General features: G+C 35.8%; 1 protein-coding gene across 4 annotated transcripts in view; it reads left to right on the top strand.

Annotated features, from left to right (window-relative positions):
- Positions 1-24,612, top strand: part of LOC127168051 (probable E3 ubiquitin-protein ligase HECTD4) — a 76,643-nt gene that overhangs the window by 42,211 nt on the left and 9,820 nt on the right. For all 4 annotated transcript variants that reach the window (XM_051114556.1, XM_051114554.1, XM_051114555.1 and 1 more), the window contains exons 40-70: positions 58-193; positions 324-506; positions 612-776; positions 2,716-2,885; positions 3,003-3,118; positions 4,142-4,245; positions 4,470-4,631; positions 5,443-5,591; positions 5,725-5,804; positions 6,225-6,388; positions 7,628-7,865; positions 8,336-8,472; positions 8,590-8,716; positions 9,948-10,085; positions 11,074-11,210; positions 11,461-11,621; positions 11,742-11,923; positions 12,517-12,722; positions 13,993-14,123; positions 14,327-14,532; positions 16,190-16,369; positions 16,480-17,789; positions 20,010-20,217; positions 20,332-20,555; positions 20,822-20,967; positions 21,527-21,630; positions 22,128-22,251; positions 22,400-22,590; positions 22,671-22,817; positions 23,997-24,116; positions 24,193-24,348. In XM_051114556.1, coding sequence (XP_050970513.1) covers positions 58-193; positions 324-506; positions 612-776; positions 2,716-2,885; positions 3,003-3,118; positions 4,142-4,245; positions 4,470-4,631; positions 5,443-5,591; positions 5,725-5,804; positions 6,225-6,388; positions 7,628-7,865; positions 8,336-8,472; positions 8,590-8,716; positions 9,948-10,085; positions 11,074-11,210; positions 11,461-11,621; positions 11,742-11,923; positions 12,517-12,722; positions 13,993-14,123; positions 14,327-14,532; positions 16,190-16,369; positions 16,480-17,789; positions 20,010-20,217; positions 20,332-20,555; positions 20,822-20,967; positions 21,527-21,630; positions 22,128-22,251; positions 22,400-22,590; positions 22,671-22,817; positions 23,997-24,116; positions 24,193-24,348 — 6,002 coding nt within the window. The remainder of the gene's footprint in view (positions 1-57; positions 194-323; positions 507-611; positions 777-2,715; positions 2,886-3,002; positions 3,119-4,141; positions 4,246-4,469; positions 4,632-5,442; positions 5,592-5,724; positions 5,805-6,224; positions 6,389-7,627; positions 7,866-8,335; positions 8,473-8,589; positions 8,717-9,947; positions 10,086-11,073; positions 11,211-11,460; positions 11,622-11,741; positions 11,924-12,516; positions 12,723-13,992; positions 14,124-14,326; positions 14,533-16,189; positions 16,370-16,479; positions 17,790-20,009; positions 20,218-20,331; positions 20,556-20,821; positions 20,968-21,526; positions 21,631-22,127; positions 22,252-22,399; positions 22,591-22,670; positions 22,818-23,996; positions 24,117-24,192; positions 24,349-24,612) is intronic.

Below are 24,612 nucleotides of genomic sequence, written 5' to 3'. Positions count from 1 at the left end.
CATTTCAAGAAATTTCTAGAAGGAAGGATGACTGAAACCCTTCTATTTCTAACACAGCTCAGATCCAGTGCGGCCCTTCATCAGCGGCCACGTGGCTAACAGCATGGCGGCGGAGGTCATCGCTCTGCTGCACAGTCTTCTGACCGCACCTGAATCCAACACGGCTCAAATATGGACCAGCACTGCAGAAAAGGTGAGCTGCGCTCTTTCATATCCTAACAAGGGCGCAATTACAGCTGGCCTTAAAATAAAATCTTCATTGAGCACTAAAACAGACACTAAAATCTTCCTGTGTAGTTCACTCAGTGCCTTCTCTCCCTCAGGTGTTGTCCAGGGCTTTGATGTACATCCCGCAGTTGGGCAAGTACGCTGAGAGTATCCTGGAGAGCGGCAACAGCAGCGGCAGGAAGTTAGCAAAACTGCAGGCCATTGGTCGACAGGCCGTAGCGGCTCTTTGCGCGTTGGGAGGATTCAAGGAGACCATTAAAATCGGTTCTGAAGTCCAGGTGTGCAATTGCTTCAGATGCATAATTTAGCAGATTAATTATTTGAGTTGTTCACATGAGTAGTATCTTGCTGAAGTATTTGTCTGTGTGTGTTTTGGGTGGCAGGTGGTGGGTAAAGGTGTGTTGGACAGTGTTGGGGTCGTCATCTCCATTAATGAGCAGGAGGGAATCGCCACGGTCAAGTTTCCCTCTTGCGAGTATCGGCGCACGAGCAAAGCATCTGATATCCTCACCGTACCCATATCACGCCTCTGCACCCCTCGCTCTGAGGTAACCACGCCTTAAATGTCTGTAAAACTGCAGAAATTCATAGATTTAGCATTGCTGTTTCCATTTGCACTGAGTAAAAAAATGTTTTCTGTCACTGTTTCATTGCCCAGTATTATCTACCTCATCCTCTTCAACTTTGAGATTGATTTATTCATTTTTACTCGTAATACTCCTTGTTATTCCTTGTGAAAATGAAGTGCACTTTAGCATAAAGAGTAATTATTACGAAATTATACACTTTAAAAGAATATACTAATGGTCAGTGTGATCTGAATGCAGTGTTTACATACAGTCAAGTGGCTGTTAATTAAAATTAAATGAAAATGTATTCTTTTTTTTCTATTTTTATTAAATGCAAATAGTAGAACTTTAGAGTGTTTTTGACTCACTTAAAGGAGAAGTCCACTTCCAGGACAACAGTTCACGTATAATTCATCCCTTTGTCATCCAAGATGTTCATGTCTTTCTTTCTTCAGTCATAAAGAATTGTTTTTTGAGGAAAATATTTCTGCATTTTTCTCCATATAATGGACTGATATGGTGCCCCGAGTTTGAACTTCCAAAATGCAGTTTAAATGCGGCTTCAAACGATCACAAATGTGGTTGTAAACAATCCCAGCCGAGGAAGAAGGGTCTTATCTAGTGAAATGAAGTTATTTTCATAAAAATAATACAATTTATATACTTTTTAATGTCAAATGATCGTGTTGTCTTGCTCTTTCCGACCTCTCCCATCTCATTTTCTCCCTCAATTTCAAAATCGTCCTATATCGCTGTTTTACCTTTTTTGTTAAGGGTGTTTGATTTTCTTTGCATGTTCACTTTGCAAAGGCTGGGTCGGTACTTCTGCAGTGATGTAGGATGATTTTGAAATGATTTTCGAACTTGAGGGAGAAAATACGATTGGAGTTTTTCGACATACCCTAACTGTCTTGAGTCAGAACACACAGAGTTCAGGCAGAGCAAGACAAGACAAGCGTTTGAGATTAAAAAGTATTTAAATTGTATTTTGTTTTAATGAAAATGACCGATCGTTGCACTAGATAAGACCCTTCTTCCTCGGCTGGGATCGTTTGCATCCTATATGCTTTAATATACTTTAATGTCATTTCTGTTAATTAAATGTGATATAATTGTAATTACACATTTGTAATGATTAAGTTGCAGTTTAGTATATTTAAAGTAGATTTCCAAATGTAATATACAGTATACAATTAACAGTTTAAAATTATAATCAAGTACTTTGCATGTGCTTAATGTTAGCCAGCACATCAAAATAAGAGTATTTCTTTAAATCCTGACAAGATTTTTAAAACATAATTTTAGGTTAAAAGTTTTACTTTAAAAGTACATTTTAAGTTATTATAACACAGTGCACTTCTTAAAAGTGTGATAAGAAACACATGAAAGTGTACTAAAATATCAAATTAAATAAGTTTAAATTAAAATGGGTTTTAGTAATTTTAGCACTTCAGTTTAAACTTCTAACTTTTAATTAGGTGCCAAGGCAACATTTCTAATTTTGATTTAAGTTTAGGTTTTCCATCAATTTTTATAATTTACTTAATTTTAACTATTTTTTAGACAAATGTATTTTAAATGGTTTTAGCTTTAGTTAACAAACTTTTAAAAAGCTAAAAAACTGTTCTTTTATTAATGATGAATGGTGAAATCGTCATAATTAGTTAATAGACAATTCATAAATATAGGATAACAACCCACTGTTTACTTACCACTTAAGTGACTAACGTACTGTTAGAAATAAATGCAACCTGGGCTAAAGCCAGAAAAACAGACACTTTGAATTATACCACTTTTTAATATGAATAAACTTGCCTTTACCTGTGGACTCTTCAAGTGATGTCGTCTTGCTGATTTGTGAAGCAGCTCAGATATCTGCTGTCATGTTTCTCACGGATCTCTGTGTGTTTGCCATCAGGCTCTGCCGCTGCATAAGCTGTCCATCACGGAGAAGGTCGTTCAGGCCGTGCAGTCCATGCTGTTGCCGCAGGAGGGCAGTCTGTCCATACACACGTCCCTGCCGGCGTCTGGAGACGGATCCAGTCCTGTGATGGCTGTGGTGCGTCTTCTGGCTGAGATCAGAACCAGGTCAGACCCCAAATTTAGAAGTCAAATATAGTGAGTTTTGACTCTTCTTGTATGTGCATTATTGTACAGTACTGTTTGGGATATGGGATGTTTATTCTGCATGTTTGACCCCGTCAGAGCGTGTTTGGTGATGGCGCAGCTGCTGGAGGACAGCTCGTTTTGTGAGGAGTTTATTCAGCAGTGTCCAGCAGCAGTGGAGGTGCTCAACCTGATCGCTCAGGAGTGCAGTCCTGGTGAGTGCCGACACCAGTATGATGTGAACCTGAATGCAGCGCCAGTGCAATTAGGTTTTTTTCGTACATCCAACAGCAATCAAAATGATTAAAAAAATCATATTTATACTGTTAATACAGTTCATATAATTTATATAAAATTCATATAAAATATCAATTATATATTCATAATAGTAAAATAATAATATAATCTTTATTTTTATTGTAGAAAATATTTTTTTTTACAATTCTGTTTATTAATTCTACTTAATTCTAAAACAATACATTAACTAACAGAGCAAACCTTATTGGTTCCTGAGCATCAAGCAAGCATTCTTGAGCTAAGCTAAAATCTAATGAAATATAAATACTAGATGAAAAACTTAATTTAAAAAAAATAATAATAATAATAAAAAAAATTGAAATTTAGAGTAGTAACTTACTAAGCTGAAGCTCTAAAAGTCCTAAAATTAGGACTTGTTGTGTTTGTCATTTTAATTAGTTTTATATATATATATATATATATATATATATTTTTTTTTTTTTTTTTATAGTTTTTATGTAATTTTAGTTTTTTATTTATGAAATACTATAATAGTGTATAAATAATACTAAATTAACACTGACAGTAGTATTTCCTTATTTTGTTAGAAAATTATTCATGTTTGTGAAATGTTGCCTGGGTTGAAGAACTTAAAATTACAACTGAAATAAAAATAAATTAAATCTAAATAGAAATCTAAAAAACTAAAACTTTATTCTGTATTTTTGGTCAATTACTAAAACCTAAGCAAAAATTAAACTGAAAACTATAAATAAATAAATAAATAAATAAATAAATAAATAAATAAAATGGATAGAGAAAAATGATGAGAATATTAAAAATATCTCCATTTGTGTTCTGAAGATAAACAAAGGTGTTATTGTGTGTGTGTTTCATACAATGAAGCATAGATGTGGTTCATAACTAATGCAGTATATATATTCCAAGTGAAACAGCATTTATAGGCAATTAGGCATCAGTGGTTGTGTGTGTGTTTGCAGGAGAGCGTTTAGTGATGGTTGAGGCTCAGTGTGAGAGGGTTCGGATGTTGTATCGAGACTGTGCTCGTCCTCCACCACCTCCAGTACAAACTGATCAGCGACAGGTGAGATGAGCCTCATTAATGCTTTATTTAATGTGATCGAGAAGAGCCTTTTGTTGTTGTGTGATATTATCATCAGCTTCCTGCTTGCCATATATGGGCTGCCCTGTAAACACACAGAATGACTGGCAGACATAAAGCCTGCTGATTGGCTGACTAAATAATCCGACTGGAGTTGTTAATAATACCTTGCTTAGCAAACACTGAACTTCTTCCTCTCTCCGCAGCCTAAGGAAATCACATGGTGTCCATCACGTGTCTTCCCTCCGGTTCGCGCCTGCATGTTTTCCTCACACTTGACCTCTGTGACCTTTCTGGCTGATCCGAGCGCAGGTGGAGGCCTTCCCAGAGGAACGTTCATCTACGCCACTTCACCTGTGCCTGTCCAGGTAACTACAGCCTGTTTTTTTAAGAAATTAAGACTTTTCTCAGAACTTTTGTTATTTTAGATTTTTAGAATTTAGATTTTACGAAAATATGTTGTAGTTTTCATTACAATTTTAGTAAATGTTTTTGTAATTTTGTTGTGTCTTTGTCATTTTTATTAGTTTTAGTTGTCTTTAATGTCTATATAGTTTTAAATGAAAATGAAAACACAACTTAAAATAGCAACTAGGTGAAATAAGTTTTTCTTGTTTTAATTTAATTTTTTTCTTTATTTCAACTAATTTTCAATTCAAGTAACTTTTTGTAAGGTTTAATTTTAGTTCACCGTAATAAACCAATAATAATTTGATCAAAAGTGACAGTAAAGATATTTATAATGGTACAAAATTTCAAATACATGCTGTTCTTTTGAACTTTCTATTTAATCAAATAATCCTGAAAAATAAAATGATCTCAGTTTCCACAAAAATACAAAGTAGTACAAATGTTTTCATAATTGCTTATAATTAGAAATGTTTCTTGAGCAGTAAGTCAGAATATTATGATGATTTCCGAAGGATCATGTGACACTGAAGACTGGAGTGATGATGCTGAAAATTCAGCTTTGATCACTGCAGTAAATTACATTATAACACATATTCCCATAGAGAACCGTTTTATTTAAATATGAGTATTATTTTACAATTTTACAGTTTTTACTGTATTTTAGATTAAATTAATGCAGCCATGGTGAGCAGAAGAGACTTCATTCAAAAACATTACAAAACCTTAGCAACTTTCTTGAACCAGCCTCAAACTCTTTCTGGTTTCCAGGCTCCTTCCTTTTACTGGGAGATCGAGATTGTTTCTTTCGGAGACTCAGAGGACGACAGCGGCCCTATAGTGTCGTTTGGTTTCTCCCCGGAGGCGGAGAAGCGAGACGGCGCCTGGACCAGTCCTGTCGGCACCTGTCTATTCCACAAGTACTGACCCTCTCGATTTAACACATTCACTTGACTTGTACTGACTATCAGCCTGTTCTTTCTGTTCCCCTCTGCTTCCCATCCTAACGCCTTTCTTTTTACGTGTCGTCCTTGTTGTTTCTCTCCCGCTCAGTAATGGGAGGGCCGTACACTATAATGGCTCCAGTTTGCTGCAGTGGAAGAGTGTGAGACTAGACGTGGCTCTACTTCCTGGTGAGACAGGAGCGACTTTAATCATTCAGCACATTATGTTGTTTAAGCCGACTGTTGGAAAAGCTACTTCTAAAACTGTTAAAGCACAGTTAAAGGCATAGTTCTTTCCCAACAACAGTGTGTTGCCTGTTCTTTTCTTTAACTCCTATAACTAACACTTTCTGTTTGCTCTTATAATGCTCTCTAATTGCTCTTTACTTATGTTACATTATTAAGTCTTAAAACTGAAATTTGTTTAAAGAGCTGAAATGGAGTGTTGTACATATTGAATATGTAAAGTTAGTAGGATTTCTAATGGCAACCAATGGCACCATTTCTCATCACTCACAAAGTTTAATTGATATTTCTTTGGTTCATGCATGTGTATACAGAGTTGTGGGGCTGCTCTAGTGATGGTCTGTGCTGTGTGTTTTGACACAGGTGATGTTGCAGGCATCGGTTGGGAGCGTTTGGAAGGCACTCCTCCTCCACCCGGTCAGCCTCCTAAAGGAAGAGTCTACTTCACGTACTGCGGTCAGCGTCTCGCTCCTTATTTGGAGGATGTGGCCGGAGGCATGTGGCCAGTAGTCCACATTCAGAAGAAGGTTTGCACACAAATGATAAATAATGTTTACTAATGGTTTTAGTTAATTTATTTTTTTTTTAAAAAGTCCCTGAAAGTGGTGTTAATCACTAATAATTTGCTAATTACATAAGGGTATGTTGTTATCAGTGTTATTGTAGTATTATTTGTATACTGTTATACTATTTATTAGTGTTTTGAATTAACTTTTATTCTTATATTTTTTATTTTAATTTTAGTTGTTTATTTTTTTAATGCTTAGCTTAAATTTATTTTTATTTTTATTATTTTTATTACAATTTATTTTTAATTTTAGTAATTTCTAAACTTTTAAAATTAGAAATGTTCCCTTGGCAGCTAACTTAAATAAATAAATGTAAGCTATATATAGATAGATAGATAGATAGATAGATAGATAGATAGATAGATAGATAGATAGATATACACACACATAAAAGTTAGTATTATAAAATATTATTTTAAAGAGAATTTAAAAACTGAAAATTATTTATTTCAGTTAGCTGCGAAGGGAACATTTCTAATTTTCAAGTTCTGAAATTACTAAAATGAAAAATCTACGTTTTTAAATTCTCTTTAAAACGCAACTAATTTTAATGTCTTAAAAAAAAAAAAAATTATGTGTAGTTTTCATTAAGAATAACAACACTGGCTGTTATACCCGATACAACTAATGAATAAAAAGGAGAGATGATAATTTAGATGGAAAATGATATATAAAACAAAAAGATGTTAAAGAGACCAAAGGTAAAATGGACAAACAAATTTCAGTTTGCAGAGTGTAAATAAAGAAATGAAACACACTACAAAGCATCATAATTATTTATCAATATTATTTATTTTTCTGGGTTCTGCGGTTGTGGGATATTCAGTGACAGACATTTTATGCACTGCAAAAAAGGCTTATATTACTTAGCATTTCTATCTTGTTTTTAGTCAATATCTAAAATTCTTAAATTAAGATGCATTTACCAGTTAAGCAAAATGACATAAGATATTAGGTCTTGGTGAGGGGAAAAAATCTAAATTAAGTGTGGTTTAAGCAAAATTCATTTTATTTAGTTGTTTTTTTTTTCCCCCGGGTCAAGACTGAATATTTTATGTCATTGTGCTTATCTAGTAAATGCATCCTAATTTAAGAAAAACAAGATGAAACGGCAGTGTGGGAGGTACATTGGTACCTTTATTTGCCATTTATCCCTGCATCTTAATTGTTCTTTATGATTCTGCTTTTTTTTTTCAGAATACGAAGATCCATGCAAATTTTGGCTGCCGGTTGTTTGCGTACGCAGAGGGACAGGCTCACCGAAATGCTGCTGATCTCTGCATGGACCTCTCAGAGGAGATCAGCGCTAACTTCGAGGCTCTGCCCTTTGCCATGGCCTCTGACAGCGACAATGATGCCGGCACCAGCGTGGCGTCTGACTCGGGGTCTCATGGCCCCCCGTGTCGCATTGCTGCGGTCGTCACAGCACAGCAACGTCAGTGTCACAAAAATATTTGGCACCACAACTGTTTTCAACATTTATAACAATTAGAAATGTGTTTTGACCAGCAAATCAGCATGTTAGAATGATTTCTGAAAGATCATGTGACACTGAAGACTGGAGTAATCATGCTGAAAATTCAGCTTTGATCACAGGAATAAATTACATTTTACAATATATTCAAATAGAAAACATCTATTTGAAATTGCAATAATATTTTACAAAATTACTGTTTTAATTGACTTTTGATCAAATAAATGTAGCCTTGATGAACAGAAAAGCCTTATTTCAAAAACATTTAAAAATCTTATTTATTCCAAACTTTTGGTTTATAATGTTTTGAATTTTTTCCTCATTCAACAGGATAAAATTAATTATCTGATCGAATCAGTAAGGCAGATGTTATTTAATGTTGATGCAGCTCATGTGGGTTAAAATTTCTTATTATCTTATTTTATTTACAGAGTACAATAGTGATGCCTCTTGCCACTATAAGGTGGAACTGAGTTATGAGAATCTGGTCCTCTCAGGCCCAAACGCTCATCCGCCACCGATTGCTGATGATGAGAGTGATGATGAAGATGATGAAGACATTCCTAGGGTATGAAGAGCTGAGAACTAGGCCCTTAATTTCATAAAAATACAGTTACACACATTATACACAGTGGTTTCAAACTGTCTTTTTGAAGAAAAGTTTCTTTCTCTTCTCTTTGTAAAGGAGGATCATTACGCTTTGCTCGTGAAAGCATGGGAAACCAAAGTTTTTCCAACCATTCGCCGTCGTTTCAGGAATGAGGCAGAGAGGAAGTCCGGCCTGGACCAGATCAAAGGAGCTCTTCAGCTGGGTGAATGATTTATTTATATGATTTTATTTGCAATGGCTAAGTACACTGTAGCACACTTTTAAAAAGGGTACATATTATGTGCTTAAAAAAATACTGTATGCAAACTGAATGTGATAATTCCACTTAATTGCCCTTTAATTGTAATAGATTATAAAATGCGTTTAGCTGAACTCTAAAGTGATTTTTGACTCATTTCAGTAGGACTTAAGTACATCTTTATATGTGACCATGGACCACTAAACCAGTCATAGAACCAGTCAATTTTTCAAAACTGAAATGTATACATCATCTGAAAGCTGAAATAAATAAGCTTTCCATTGATGCATGGTTTGTTAGGATAGGACAATATTTAGTTGAGATACAAGTACTTGAAAATCTGGAATCTGAGGGTGCAAAAAAATCACAATATTGAAAAAATCGCCTTTAAGGTTGTCCAAATTAAGTTCTTAGCAATGCATATTACTAATCAAAAATTAAGTTTTGATATATTTACGGTAGGACAAAATATCTTCATGGAGCATGATCTTAATGTCCTAATGATTTTTGGCATAAAAGAAAAATCGATAATTTTGACTACAACGTATTGTTGGCTGTTGCTACAAATATACCCATGCTACTTTTGACTGGTTTTGTGGTCCAGGGTCACATATGTAATTTCATAATTTCTTCTGTTGTCTTGGAAATACAGTATGGTTAAAGTACTACTGAGTGTACTGACAAGCTTTTATGATGAACTAAAATATACTTTTAATATCATTTCTAATAAAAGTTTTGTCATGTTTTTTAAAGTACATTTGTAACTACTTAATTAGTGCATAAAAAAATCTTAACTTTAAATGTAATATTGACAAAATTCTAATCAAGTGATTAACATGTGCTTTAGTATGTTAGTCAACACATCCAAATAAGTGCACTTCTTTAAAACACAATAAATTGTTATTTAAACAATAATATAAAATGTACTTTTAAAGCAAAATTTTTAATTTGACATTTATTACAAATGTCACTTTTTAAAAGTGCACTTAAAAAAAACAGTCATGAACAGTCAAGTGTTCTTTCTTAAGTGCCCTTTTATTTGATTAATTTTATTTTATCTGCAAGTACATTTTTTAAAAATATACTTTTAAGATTTGAAGTACACTACAAGCGCACGGTCAATACAATTAAGCACACTTCTTTTCCTCAAGGTTTTCTCTGTGTCTAATATGAATAATGCTTTAATGTGTGGCAGGAATGGTGGATATCGCACGTCAGACTGTTGAGTTCCTGTATGAAGAGAATGGAGGTATTCCTCGTGACCTCTACCTTCCAACCATTGAGGACATTAAAGATGAAGCAAATAAGTTCACCATCGACAAAGTCCGTAAAGGTATGTGTGAAACACACATTGTCTGAAGTTATCTGCACTTTCCTGTGTTTTGTGTATTCTTAGTTTTTACCATTTTAATCAGCATTTTAAGTTACTTTTAAAATAAAGCTTAAAGGGGTCATCGGATGCAAAGTTCACTTTTACATGTTGTTTGAACATTAATGTGTGTTGGCAGTGTATGTACAAATCTACCCTATAATGACAAAAATCCATGCAGTGGTTTTTAATTAATCTAAAAATAATATCCCCTTTTTCAAATCGAGCCGTTCTCAGATGCCTGTCGGTGTGCCGTCACACCCACAGAGGCCGCTCCCACGATAGTTGATTGACATGAGCGTCTTACCTCAGATCAGCTGTAACAGTCCAACCTCCATTGTTTCGATGCCGGAGCAGGGCTGTAAGTTAGACAAGATTATGTTTTGTTGCTGGATGTAATAATGAACGTAGTGGTCGTCATTTACTCCCGACATCTGAGCCGCTGAAGATGCAGTGGATTAAGTTTGTTTGTGAAGGAAATGCGCTTCCCGGTCTACATAAATGCGTCTATGTTCGCGTAACTAATTTATGATCCAGCTTCACCTACAGTAGAAGTGAGTAATTGTTTTTTTATGAATCTCTGCAATCACTTTTTCTAATAACGTGCTAGTTAACAACTTTTGCAGCTAAACGTGCTGAATGTTGGTAAACAATCTCTCAAAGCAGCAGAGAGAAGAGAGGGGTGGGGTGAGCAGAGCTCATTTGCATTTAAAGGAACAATCCATCAGAATGGGTTGATTTTTGCAGAGCTCATTTTGACATAGTAAAAAGGCTGTTGTTTTACACAACCATTGAGGATTTGTAATCAAAGTATATTAGAGACTTTTCATTAAGACACTAAAGAATCATATCAACTTGTGGAAAATGGGCATCCGATGACCCCTTTAAATAAATAATATTTAAACGTTTTTGCTACAGTAACAGGTTAACAGTGTCACTGTTCTTCTCTCAGGTTTGACAGTGGGCATCCGCTGCCCAGAGGGAAACAACACCAGCAGCAGCACAGGCGGCACAGCCCTACCAAAGTTTGCCATTCGGGGGATGCTGAAGACTTTTGGCCTGCATGGAGTCGTGCTCGATGTCGACTCTGTGAGTATCTGCATTGGTCATATAAAGGCTTCCAAACGAATCTGTTAACAGAACACAAAAAAGCCTTTTGATTTGATGTATAAATACTTCATATTTTAAACAATATGAACATAAACAATGAATTATTCTTTCTAATCGTTCTTTGCAGACTTTGTGGTATTTATTACATCCAGCAGCCTTTTAGCCATTTTTAAATGTACCTGTTTCAAATGCAGCAGATCTGAAACTTGACTGATTTGTATGTATTCAGGCCAATGAGCTGGTGCAGGTGGAGACGTATCTCCGCAGTGAGGGAGTGTTAGTTCGCTACTGGTACCCCATTGAGATGCTGGAGAGGCCGCCGGCAGGATCCCGCAGGGCTGCAGCGAACGGCCTGGTGTCTCTGGACAGCAGCAACATCCAGATTCACCGGTAATGCATTTAGAGACACATTTCTTATTGTAAATTCAAAAATGTCAGGGAGAGAGTTCTCCTTTTTAAGCTCTGCATTTTATTAACGTTCATTACTGTGTGTGTATATGTGTGTTTCAGAGAGCTGCTGCGATGTGAAAGTGCTCTCGCACGTCTGTACTGCCGCATGGCGTTGCTCAACATCTTTGCTCCCAAGAGCCCTCACACATTCACACGTCTTTTCCACATCCCTGCTGTGCGAGACATCACACTTGAGCACCTGCAGCTCCTGTCCAATCAGCTGCTGGCTCCGCCTCTGCCAGGTGATGTCATAGGAATATTTTAAGGAACACGGGTTGCCAACTTCTTTGGTCCAATTTCCAAATTTACATTTTAAAGAAATAGTTCATCCAAGATATAGAAGAGTTTGTTTCTTCATCCGGTTTGTAGAAATGTAGCATTCCATCGTTTGCTCACCAATGGATCCTCTGCAGTGAATGGGTGCCGTCAGAGTGAGAGTCCAAACAGCTGATAAAAACATTAATCCACAAATAATCCACACCACACCAGTCTATCAATTAACATCTTGTGAAGTCAAAAGCCGCTTGTTTGTAAGAAGCAAATCCATCAAGATGGATATCAGTTGTTTTGACCCTCATTTTGACGGCACCCATTCACTGCAGAGCATGTGTTGAGAATCCAGTGATGTTATGCTCAATTTCTCCAATTCTGTTCCCACTAAGAAACAAATTCTTCTATGTATTGGATGGCCTGAGGGTGGTTTAACAAATTTTCATTTTTGGGTGAAATATTCCTTTAATACATATAGGAAATAAAATTATAAAATGACTGAAGTGCATTTGTCAGAATAAAGCTCACTTTTCTGTATTTGTTCATTTCTCTTTCACATCTATAGATGGCAGAATCAGTTCAAACTCGATTCTGCTGGCTCAGTCTGTCCTCCACGAGCTGCAGGGCAAGAGCTGCTCCCCGACCGAGCTCTTCTATCAGGGAAACACTCAGGCCATCCGTGAGTGGCTGACGGTGGCCATCAGCAGAGCCCTGCATCAGGGCGAAGACAGCCTTCTCGAACTCACTAAACAGATCTGCTGTTTCCTTCAGGTACTAACGTCTCAAAACGTACTGGTGCCAACTTTTAATGCATTTTTCTCTACAGGGCATATATATTATTTAGGGATGCACCGAAATGAAAATTCTAGGCTGAAACCGAACATTCTGGATGCACTTGGCCAAAATACGAAACCAAATGCTTTGTAATAATTATTTATTAGTTTAATAAATAATATAAAGTAATTTTATAGGACTTTTAAATTTAACTCAACAATTTTAAAACATTTTCGGTTTAATGTCTCTTTTCTCTTTCAGCCGAAAAGCGAAAATGCTACTTTCCAAATTTGGTGCATCCTTAAAATTGTTATTCTAAAAATGCTTTTTTTTTTTTTTTTTTTTTTTTTTTTTTTGTAAAATAAAAGTGACTGAAATAATGAAGAGAAGTTTCACTGATATACTATTACATTTTTATTATTTTAAATGAAACTATTTTTTTTATATTTGCTGTTTTCATTTAAATTTTAGTCATTTTGCCTTTTTTAAAGTTATGTCTGTATGACATATAGACATAGATATTTATTGAGTTACAGTTTTTAGTGTTATTATAGCACTTCAACTTCAAACAAAAGTGAGAAATGTTGGCAGCTAGCTTTTAATATTATAATTTATTTCAGTGATTGCTTTTTTTTTCAAATAATGACAATGTTTTTGTTTAGTGGTTTTGGTTTTAGTTTTAGTTAACAATAATGAAAAAAAAAAACTTTTCTAAAGAAAAAATGACAGAAGAGCCTGCTTAATAATATTTTCTCTTTCTGTGTGATCAGAAAGACATCTTCAGTTTAGATATTAATCATTATTTGAGCTTTACTGAGTGCATAAAAAAATTCTTTGCAAATATTCATTGCGAATTAAACTCTCTATTCTATGATGTTTAAATTTACCCAACAGTCAAATTATTAGTTGTTAATAACCATTATTAAAACAAAGATTTAAAATTGAATCAACTTTAACCTGATTTGAGCTGAATAATGACACTATTGTCTTGTCTAGAGCTGCTATACAGCTGAAATTTAAATTATTTCTGTTTATTAATATAAAGCAGCTTTGAAACAATCTGTTTTGTATAAAGCACTGTTTGCATGTGTGTGTGCGTGACTTTAAAATCTTATTTAACATTGTTACAAAGAGCACTCTTTAAAAGTGTGTTGCACAGGTATGTTAAGAAACATAGTTACAGTATGAAAGTTAAATTATACTCTCTGTTAAATTATTATTAGTTTGTCATTGTGGTTACATGTTTTCATGTTTGCTGAACATTCAGAGTGCTCCGGAGCAGTTCACACTGGAAGAGTTTCCCATCACAGAATCGAAGGTCAGCATGGACGTGAACTTCCCTGGTGCTGCGTTTGTGGTCGTCTCATGCAAAGAGAGCCAGCTCAGCTGCCGCAAAGAGTGAGTTTATATTACACAACATTATGTGTGTTACCTCTGTCAAAAGTGCTCATATTTCTGAATGACCTGTTTTTGCATCTTACTTTCATTAAGCAGGAAGTTTTGCATAGTGTAAGGTTATGTTTTTCAGAAGAGCACAAAACTATTGTTTTGCATTTAATATCTAAATATTCTATATGTTCATAAGTGTATTTTTCTCTTAGTTCCTCTCTGTATAAGGCCCCTTGGACCCGCGTGATGGTGTACGGACTTGGTCATAAGGTGCGACGAAACGGCCAGCTGAATCTGATGGAGGCAGTTTGCTACCCACTGGACGCCTCCCCGTCCAACACAGGACTCACCCCTCCACCCACAGCCAACCAGTATCCCAGCATCATCATCCCTACTGACAAAGTGCACGTCAAACTAGGCATGTCAAAATATGTTACATTTTACATTGATGTTTTTTGTTTTTTATTTCAGCTACTCATAAGGTTCTACTCAGTATGAGCTTTGTCTTGGCTAATATACAATAGTAAGCAAAGTGGTCACTTAAATCAGCATCTGTATTTTTTCTTGCAGATAATATAATATTTTAAAATAAAAGGCCACTTAAGCATACTTAAAGAGAACACTTTCATGAAAAAGTTTTACTTTAATGTACGTTTAAATAATTGCATTTTAGTAATCTCTAAAGTATCACCCTTATTTTTTTGTTGACTAACATATTATAGCATATGTAAAGTACTTGATTATAGTTTTTCAGTATTCCATTTAAGTTCATATTTTTTAATGCAACAAATCACAACTTCATCATTACAAATGTGTCATTTACGATATATTAAAATACAAGACATAAAAGTTTTAATAAAAATAACTAGGACTGCCCTCAACTAAAGTTTTTCTGGTCGACTATTAGTCCTTCATTTTAAACATTAGTTGACTAATCACACGTAAACTATTTAAATGTTGATAATGAGACTTTAATTGCCTACATAGCCTGCACGCATAAAGCTTGCCACAGCACACCAGCGGAAGTAATGTTTATGAATGTCTCAGGGAAAAACAGTAAGGAGGCTGCATTAACATTTTAATAATTTATTGATAAACTAGTGCTTGTTTCGACACTGCACGTCATCTCTTCAGTAGTGCTGTATGCATGTTTCATATGGATTACATAATCTGAGAATGTTTGTTTTCCATTTGAATTAGTTCATTTGAAAGTGATATTTCACTATCTATATATATATTTTTGCATGACTGTAAGGCAAGTTTACTCAGAGTTTCTTGATGCGTTCAAGTTCACAGAGACCGAGACGGCAGAAAGCACATCCTGTTTGCCTTCATTTTACAAAAGTGCAATGTTTTGTTGTTATTGTGAATGCACACAAATAAATGTAGAGTCTTTACAGATTCGAAAGATGTATTACTCTTATGTGTGTCCAAGAATGACTAATGAGTATTTTAAGAGCAAGTGACCACAGCAGCGCCTCCATCTGTCATGCAGTGAGCGCGCTACTATTCAGCTTTCACACTCCGCACAGACACTTCAGTAGCACACATTTTTCCACGTTAACATTAGATTGAGCGGCCATGTAAAGTTGCCACTACTTAGATACAGTATTTTAGATAAAAAGCCATATTTCAGGTCGATGAATGATAGGTGAGCATTTCACTGTCCTGCCCGATGTACTGTAGTACCACATAGACCAGCTGTTAATGATCTGTCTGTCACAGACTGCGTAACTTCCTGTGGATTTGTATTTTTTTTTTTTCTGCGACTAATACAGTTTTGGTCGACCAAACCTCTTCTCGTCAACTAAGTTAGTCAACTATTAGGGGGCAGCCCTTAAAACAACATTAGGGTATATTTTAGTTTCTCAGAAAATGTTTCATATTTCAAAGACAATATAATTAATTATATAATTGCAAATACATTTTTTAAATTCCTACTTAAGTGGGTCAGAAAAAGCTCTCTAAAATTGCATTGTGACTGGAGCATAAGATCAGTAAAGTGCATTCAGAAAATAAAGAGTGAATTTCTATTTAATGCTGAATTTAACTCCTATTCTGGTCGTTGTCTGCAGGTGTTTCTCCCCCTCCTGGTGCAGTGCTGGTATTGCACTCATTGCCGCTCGAGTTTCCCTTGGCTATGGCCTTTGCTGAACAGCTGCTAACCTACACCATTGGTGAAACCATTGACCGCTCTGAGGATGAGCTGGACACTGTGCCTACTTCTGTGCTTATGCAGGTTGTAGAGTTGCTGGGTAAGAAATATTTATTTGTTTCCCCTGAGACTCAAATAAAACATACTAGTAAAACTTCCGGTGCAGTTTCTTCTTTTTTTTAGCATCATACTTGCTTTATCTGTGTTTAGGTGGGCTTCTGTGGACCACCGATCTTGCTCCGTGTATCAAGGAGCTGATCTTCCACTTGCTTGCAGAGCTTCTCCGCAAGATCCACGCTTTTGAGCGTCGCAAAACCCCTTCGGGTCTGTCCAGCCACATTACGTTGCTTCTCAACCCTTGCCTAACAGTCCTTATGGTTCTTCAAACCGAACTACGAAAACTTTACGATCATGAGACCCAAACTTGGGGGACAGTTAGTGGAGGTTCCTGCACTTCCGCAACGGGCAGCAGTGGAGCGCTTGCGCTCGCTGCAGAGCGGAGCCGCTTCTCGACCTACTTCCACGCCCTAATGGAGGTGTGCCTGGCAGTCGCCGAAGTGACTCTGCCACTTAGTACAGGTGCAGGGACGTCGGCGGTAGGCGTCCCCTCATCTACGAGCACCACCAACTGTAGTGATTCCTCGTCCTCTTCGTCATCCTCTCCAGGCCAGACGCCACAAAGTCCAAGCTTGCTTTCGAAACGCAAAAAGGTGAAGCTAAAGCGCGAACGGGCAGCGGTCACCGTTGCTTCGGCAGCTGCCGTCTCAGGGAAACATGGTTCTGGAAGTGGAGCGAGACCATCAGAATGTGACAGTGCTTTACTAAACATGGCCGGAGGGAAGCCAGAGGACATGTTGTGGTTTCACCGTGGGTTGACGTTACTCTTGATTTTACGGCACCTTGCTAACAAAGACCCGCAAGGTCTGGGCGTCACTGAAGATGCCGTTGCAGATGCTTGCCAAGCCTTGGTTGGCTCCACAGCTCACAGTCGTTTGCTCGTGCTCTCAGGAATCCCGACTCACTTGGAGGAATCCGTGGTGCGCAATGCAATCCGAAGGGCTTGCAACGCGCACGGTGGTCTCTTCAAGGATGAGATCTTTATTCCAGTTCAGGAGGAAGACCCTAAAAAAGCCAAAGCTGAAACTTCAGGTATTCCCCAAGATGCAAAGCGAGATTGCACAGCAGGAAGCCCAAATAGCAACAGCGCAACGCCAGCAATGAGTGCCTCAGCTTCAGCTTCCAGGGCTGCCGGTGAACTGCTGATGAACCAAGACCTGGTAACCCCTCAAACAGCACCTTCCCAGCCACAAGCACCACTGGATCCCCACACAGTGTCCAGTCAAGAGAGTCTGGATGTGTCTCTTTGTAGCACAGGAAGTCAGGGTAGTCTCGGCAGCATTGGGGAGCAGTTGGATAGTGGTGCGACGTCAGTCTCAGATGGGAGCTCCATGTACACAGTTGCCTCACCAGACGTCCATGCCAGTGTGACACGACCAATCAAAGGCTATGCTGTCATAGAGGTGCGTTGAAACCAGCAACAATAATATAAGTATTGTTCGCATCTTTAGAACTGTTGTCCGTACTTACGGTTAAATTGGAGTTGGACCATGCACTTTCGTTGTTTTTGCATATAACTACATCATATTGCAATTGCAACAGCAATTAAGTTGCAATTATCAGCATTGGCCATTAAGGTTTTACCAAGGCTGATATATTGGCCGATATTTTGATTATTGGCCGACTTTTTTAATTATTAGTATCAGTTTTTATGTTTTCTGCCAAAGCTGATATATTGACCAGTATTTCACAGTTTTTGTTAATTATTAGTATCGGCCATTAAATTTTTGCCAAGAAAGATAAATTGACTGATATTTTGCCTTTTTAAATGATCAGTATTAGCCATTAAGTTTTTGCCAAAGCTGATATGTTGACCAATATTTGGCAGTTTTTGTGAATTATCAGTATCAGCCATTAAATGTTTGCCAAGACCGATAAATCAGCCTATATTTAGCTTTTTTTAATTATCAATATCAGTTGTTAAGTTTTTGCCAAAACTGATATATTGACTGATATTTTGCATTTTTTAAATTATCAGTATCAGCTGTTATGTATTTGCCAAGGCCGATATATCGGCTGATGTTTAGCCTTTTTATATGATCAGTATCAGTTGTTATGTTTCTGCCAAAGCCGATATATAATGACTGATATGTGGCATTTTTTTTAATTATCAGCACAGGCTGTTAAGTTTTTGCCAAGGGCGATATATCGGCCGACATGTTGCCTTTTTTAATTATCAGTATCAGTTGTTAAGTTTTTGCCAAAGCCGATATATTAGCTGATATTTAGCCTTTCAGTTGTTAGGTTTTTGTCAAAACTGATATATTGATACAAATGTATTGATACAAATTTTTTTCAGTTATCTGCACTGGCTGTTAAGTTTTTGCCAAGGCCAATATATCGGCCAATATTTTGCCTTTTTAAATGATCAGTATCAGCTGTTAAGTTTTTGCCAAAGCTGATATATTGACCAGTATTTGCCAGTTTTTGTTAATTATCAGTATCTGCCATACATTTTTTTTGCCAAGGATGATATATCGGATGATATTTTGCCTTTTTTAATTATTAGTATCCAAGCTGATGTATTGACCTATATTTGGCATTTTTTTTATTATCAGTATTGGCCATTACCAAATTTGATATATCGGCTGATATTTAGCGTTTTTAAATTCTCAGTATCAGTTGTTAGGTTTTTGTCAAAACTGATATATATATATATATATATATATATATATATATATATTTGGCATTTTTTTAAATTATCAACACCAGCTGTTAAGTTTTTGCCAAGGCCGATATATTGGCTGATATTTAGCCTTTTTTAATTATCAGTATTGGCCATTAAGTTTTTGCCAAAGCTGATATGTTGAACAATATTTGGCAGTTTTTGTTAAATGTCAGTATTAGCCATTAAGTTTTTGCCAGGACCGATAAATCAGCTGATACTTAGCTTTTTTAATTATCAATATCAGTTATTAAGTTTTTGCTAAAACTGATATATTGATTTAATATTTGGCATTTTTAAAATGATCAGCACTGGCTGTTAAGTTTTTGCCAAGGCTGATATATCGGCCGATATTTAGCCTTTTTTAATTATCAGTATCATTTGTTAAGTTTTTGCCAAAGCTGATATGTTGACTGATATTTGGCATCTTTTGTTAATAATCAGTACTGGCCATTAAGTTTTTGCAGAGAACGATATATCAGTTTATATTTTACTTTTTTAAATGATCAGTATCAGTGGTTAAGTTTTTATATGTGTCAGAAGAGGGGCTTTTATTTTGACAGTGCTATGAATGAAAATATTTGTGTTTAAGCACTGGCATTGTCATTTTTCATTAGTTTACTTAAGTCTTTGTTAAATGGCTATGTTTAAGAAATTTGACATTCTTTAACAAGGTCTAATAAATATTAAATTGTGTTAGCAAATGTTATTCCCACCTAGTGGTACTAAATATTTTTACAAATGTGTAAATGTGCTTAGAACTTTTGATTAATTTGGTTAAAAACTTTTTCAGAACGTCTTACTGCGCCAGATTTTTGGACAATGATAAAACACATCTAGAGCACCCTAGCAACACACTAGCAACCACTCACAACATCTAAGGAACAGTAGTAGCACTAACCATTTTGGGAAAGAAATTAGATACCAAATAATGTTGTTTTTTGCTTTTGTCTTATAGGTAAGGGCACGGGCCCAAGTAGAGAAGATTCGGGCCAGTCTTTTTAACAGCAGTGATCTCATTGGCCTTTCCAATCTCGAAAGAGAGGAGGAGCTAATGGAGATGACCAATGAGGAGATCCTCACCGCCTCCAGTGTCAATCAGAGTTTATTCGACACACAAGGGAGTTCTGCCCTGGAGGAGTACTTCCTAGATAAATCAATCAGAGGTTGGTTGATTTCTCTATCACAGAATGTTACAAATACGCTGTTTTATTTTGTAATATTTTGCAAAGGTTTGCTTCAACTTGATATGAAAGTTAAATATTTTTTTGATCTTGTAGGAGATAAACTGGTTCCTGAAGCACGTGATGTGCTGACAGACATCTTTAAGAGCTGCATATACGCAGAGCAGGTGCTGAGCCCCGTACCAACAAAACCAGTGAAAGTGTCAGACATTTATCTCAGCAAAGAGCAGATCAACTCTCAGACACCTGGAAACCTGCTCCACGTGTTTTTTACACACGTACGGCCTCCCAAGAAGGTGCTTGATGACCAGCTCACACAGGTGAATTTAGCATGAAACATATTTATTTAATATAATAAAATCTACTTAATGCACATGATCGTTTTGAGTATTCCACATGCTTTTAGCAAAATGCTAATTGATTATTGTCAAGAAATTACTGAAAATTGACATGCCTAGTTGTAATCCACATGTATGTGTTACTATGTACTATTTCAATTTTTTAAGCGTCAGTTTAAAAACGTGTTTAAAAAGTATTTGACTGGACCAAAGCAGAAATGACTAACCTTTCCTTATTGTACATGCAGATTCTCCGTAAATATGGCACAGTAAAGCCCAACAAGAACAAGCACAGCAAGGCAGGCAAAGAGCAGCACCAAGGCAAAGTGGTCAGTACAAAAAGACCCATCACCAAACCTCCGGCCAAAGAGAAATCCATGCTTAACAGTGTTAGGTGAGTACTGATATTGCACTTTTCTTGGCATTCACTAGCATTTCAGTAGTCAGTTTTTTCTAAATACTGAGTATAAGCTATAAGAATATAAACTTTTTTAATAGTGAATTTATTTAAATGATTTAATATATTATATATTTAATTGAAAACAAACATCTCTTGCCTTGAAATACATTTTCCATTATTTTCCATTTGAAATATATAACAGTAGTTCATCTGCCCTGATGAGATGCGTGGTACCAGTGTTATTTTACTTTTATTTTAATTTTTTTTATGAATAAAAATATATTTTTTAAAATTATTTTTTAAATTTTTAGTTATCTTTTTAATTTTAGTTAAACTATATTTTTATTGTTTATGTCTGTATCATTTTATTAATTTCTATGTCAGGTTTAGTTGTTTGAAGTGAAATGAGAAATGTTGCCTTTGCAAGTTTATTTTTATGTTTTATTTATTTGTGTGTTTGTTTTTGTTTCAAGTTTAAAAAAAAAAAAAAAAAAAAGATTTTTATATTTTTCGTTTTTTTGGACTATAATATTTCTGCATGTTGTTTCTCCAGGACTGTACTAAGTGAGAAAAAAACGGTCCTTAAGCCAAAATCTCCAGAGAAGACCAAGCCTGATGAAAAAGATCCTGAAAAGTCTCCTGCCAAAAAGCTTGAAGGTTAATACTATAACATTGTTAATTTACGATTTTGTTTTCTGGTTTCTGTACAAATTATTATTGTATATGTATATGGTACCCTTGTGAAAAGGAAGTGCACTTAATTGTACTGAATGTGCAGTTGTAGTGTACTTCTTATCTTAAAAGAATATTTAAAAGCAAACTACTGGAAGATAATATAAATAATATAAAAATGCCACTTTAGCGACTTAATGAGGTACTTTCATAACTGTTTCTTAACATACTTAAGTACACTTTACCATATTATTTACATATAAATATGTACTTAAGACTTACTTAATCAGGAGCACTCTGAAGTTCAGTTAACATGCATTTAAGTGTCTGAAAACATTACATTAGTATATTCTTTTAATATTTTTAGTACTCTTTTTAAAAGATTGCTGACGTTAATTTTTTTCTAAAAGAAATTATTTGATAGAAGCTCCTTGTTTGTCTCTCGTGTGTGTTAACATCTCACCTTGCCTCTGTCCCATCAGTGCCAGAAGAGAAGTTTTTAACCCTGGAAGGTTTCCACAAGTTTACTCTAGACAGAGCCAAGCAGGATATTCGCAGTGTTTGGCGGGCGATCCTGGCGTGCGGTTATGACTTGCACTTTGAAAGGTTTGCACCTTCTCAAGACTCTTTTTTAGAAACCACACCTCCTTCCATGCTACTTCATGTTTCCGCAGCTCTCTCTTGTAGAAAACTAATGACTGGAATAATGAATGAAACTCTCTGAAGATCTTAATGGTGTGTTCTTTTGTTTTAGATGCACGTGCATCGACTCCCGACACGCTCAAAAAGCCAGTAGAAAATGGACCTTTGAGATGGACTTTGCGTTAGTCCAGTTCGTTAACCGTCTCTGCCGACACCTGGCCATCACTCCTGCTCGCTTACATCCCCATGAAGTTTACCTCGATGCCAAGGACATCGCCGACCCCCAAGTCGCATGCTTATTAGGCAAGGCCCTCTTTATATTATGCTGTTATCTTTAGATTATGAGATGTACAGTCACCAATTAATGTAATTTTATCACACAGGTGTTCCAGTGGAGAGTTTGCGGCTGCGGTTTGCTTTGCTGCAGTCCCTCAACAGCACGTTGGAGAGCTTCTTCCTGCCGTTAGTCGAGCTGAGGCTGACAGAAACCTATCAAAACAGCATCGCAACGCTTCTGTGCGAGGCCAAAGGTCAGACATTGCATAAACAGGCACACAAGTCATATGACATTCTTTAGTAGCTAAATAGAAAACCAAAAAGTACTATGTTTAATTGGATAGGCTGGGGAATGTATTGATTATTTTCAATATATTAAATATTTCTGATCAGTATTATTTTCTTGGCGGTATGAAATGAAACAGTGCTATGTTTGTCGTAGTGATTTTAATGCACTTTTTTAATTTGGAAATTCTATTTATTTGTGCAACCCAAAAATGCTCATTGATATTCTTGTGTGACATTTTACATGCTCTAGTAATGATATATGATATGATATGATATGATATGATATGATATGATATGATATGATATGAAAATGATATGATCTTTTGCATACTTGTTAATATTTATTACAGAATTATTAGCATTTATTACAGAAATAATACTCTTTAAAAGAATATACTTAAGTGTGAACTGTATGTAATGTTTTCAGACTCTTAACGAGTTAACTGCAATTAAATGAAAAGTTCTTATAGTTTCAGTTTATATTATATGCAATAATCTGAACTTTAGAATGTTTTAGACCCACTTAAGTAGGACTTAAGTACATCTTTACATGTAATTTCAAAACTACTTCTTTGTCTTTGAAATAAAATATGGTTAAAATTGAATCTACTGACAAGCATTTATGATAAAATAAAATATCCTTTAATGTTATTTCTATTGAAACTTATGTCAGGTATTTAAATGTTTGTAATTACACATTTGTAATGAAGTTGCAATTTTGTAGATTTAAAATATATTAACTTTAAATGTAATATTGAATAAGACATTACAGTTATAAAATGATAATCTAATACCTTGCATGTGCTTTAGTATGTTGGTCAACACATCAAAATGTATGTACTTTACAGCATGTCAAAATATTATTAGAACAATGATTTAAAAGTGTACTTTAAAAGAAAACTTTAAATTTGTCATTATTACCAAGGTCACTTTTTAAAAGTGTACTTAAGTGTGTTCAGTACAGTCACGTTAAGTGTCTCTCTTTAGGTTACTTAAGTGGCCTTTTATTTCATTAATATTATTATATTATATTATATTATATTTTATGATTTGTAACTTCACTGCAAGTGCATATTCAAAACACTTAAGTGCACATCTTTTTCACAAGGGTCAGTAAATCTTTTTTCTCTTGATTTTATTTTCAGGCCTGATTTTTTACGACACCAAAGTGACTTTCATGAACCGGGTGCTGAACGCAACCGTGCAGCGAACAGCAGATCACGCCGCTCCTGAGATCACACTCGACCCGCTGGAGATCGTAGGAGGTAAACAAATTAAACGTCGCTCACACAGACGAGGGTCTGTACTATCAGTTCTTCACTTTTACCATGTGTATCACAGGTGAGATGCGTGCAGCAGAGAACACGTACTTCTGCCAGGCTGCGCGTCAGCTGTCCTGCGTCCCGTCGTCTCAGCTGTGTGTTCGGATAGCCAGTGGAGGAGACCCCACCTATGCTTTCAACATCCGCTTCACCGGAGAGGAGGTCCACGGCACCAGTCAGTGTCACGCAGAGTTCATGCACTAAACACTAAATCCAAAATATTTGTAATACAGATGCACCGATACTGAATTTCTCCACCAATAGATAGCCGATTGTTCAGAATGATATTGGCCGATACGATACCGATAGTTTGATTTATCTTAAGGAAAACAAAATCTGTCCTAACCAATGCTGTTAAAGGAGAAGTCCACTTCCAAAACAACAATTTACAAATAATTTACTCACCCCCTTGACATCCAAGATGTTCATGTCTTTCTTT

The sequence above is a fragment of the Labeo rohita genome, chromosome 7, assembly GCF_022985175.1.
Source record: "Labeo rohita strain BAU-BD-2019 chromosome 7, IGBB_LRoh.1.0, whole genome shotgun sequence".
Taxonomy (NCBI): Eukaryota; Metazoa; Chordata; class Actinopteri; order Cypriniformes; family Cyprinidae; genus Labeo; species Labeo rohita.
Note: the sequence above shows the minus strand (reverse complement) of the source record. Positions and strands in the feature narration are given on the sequence as shown.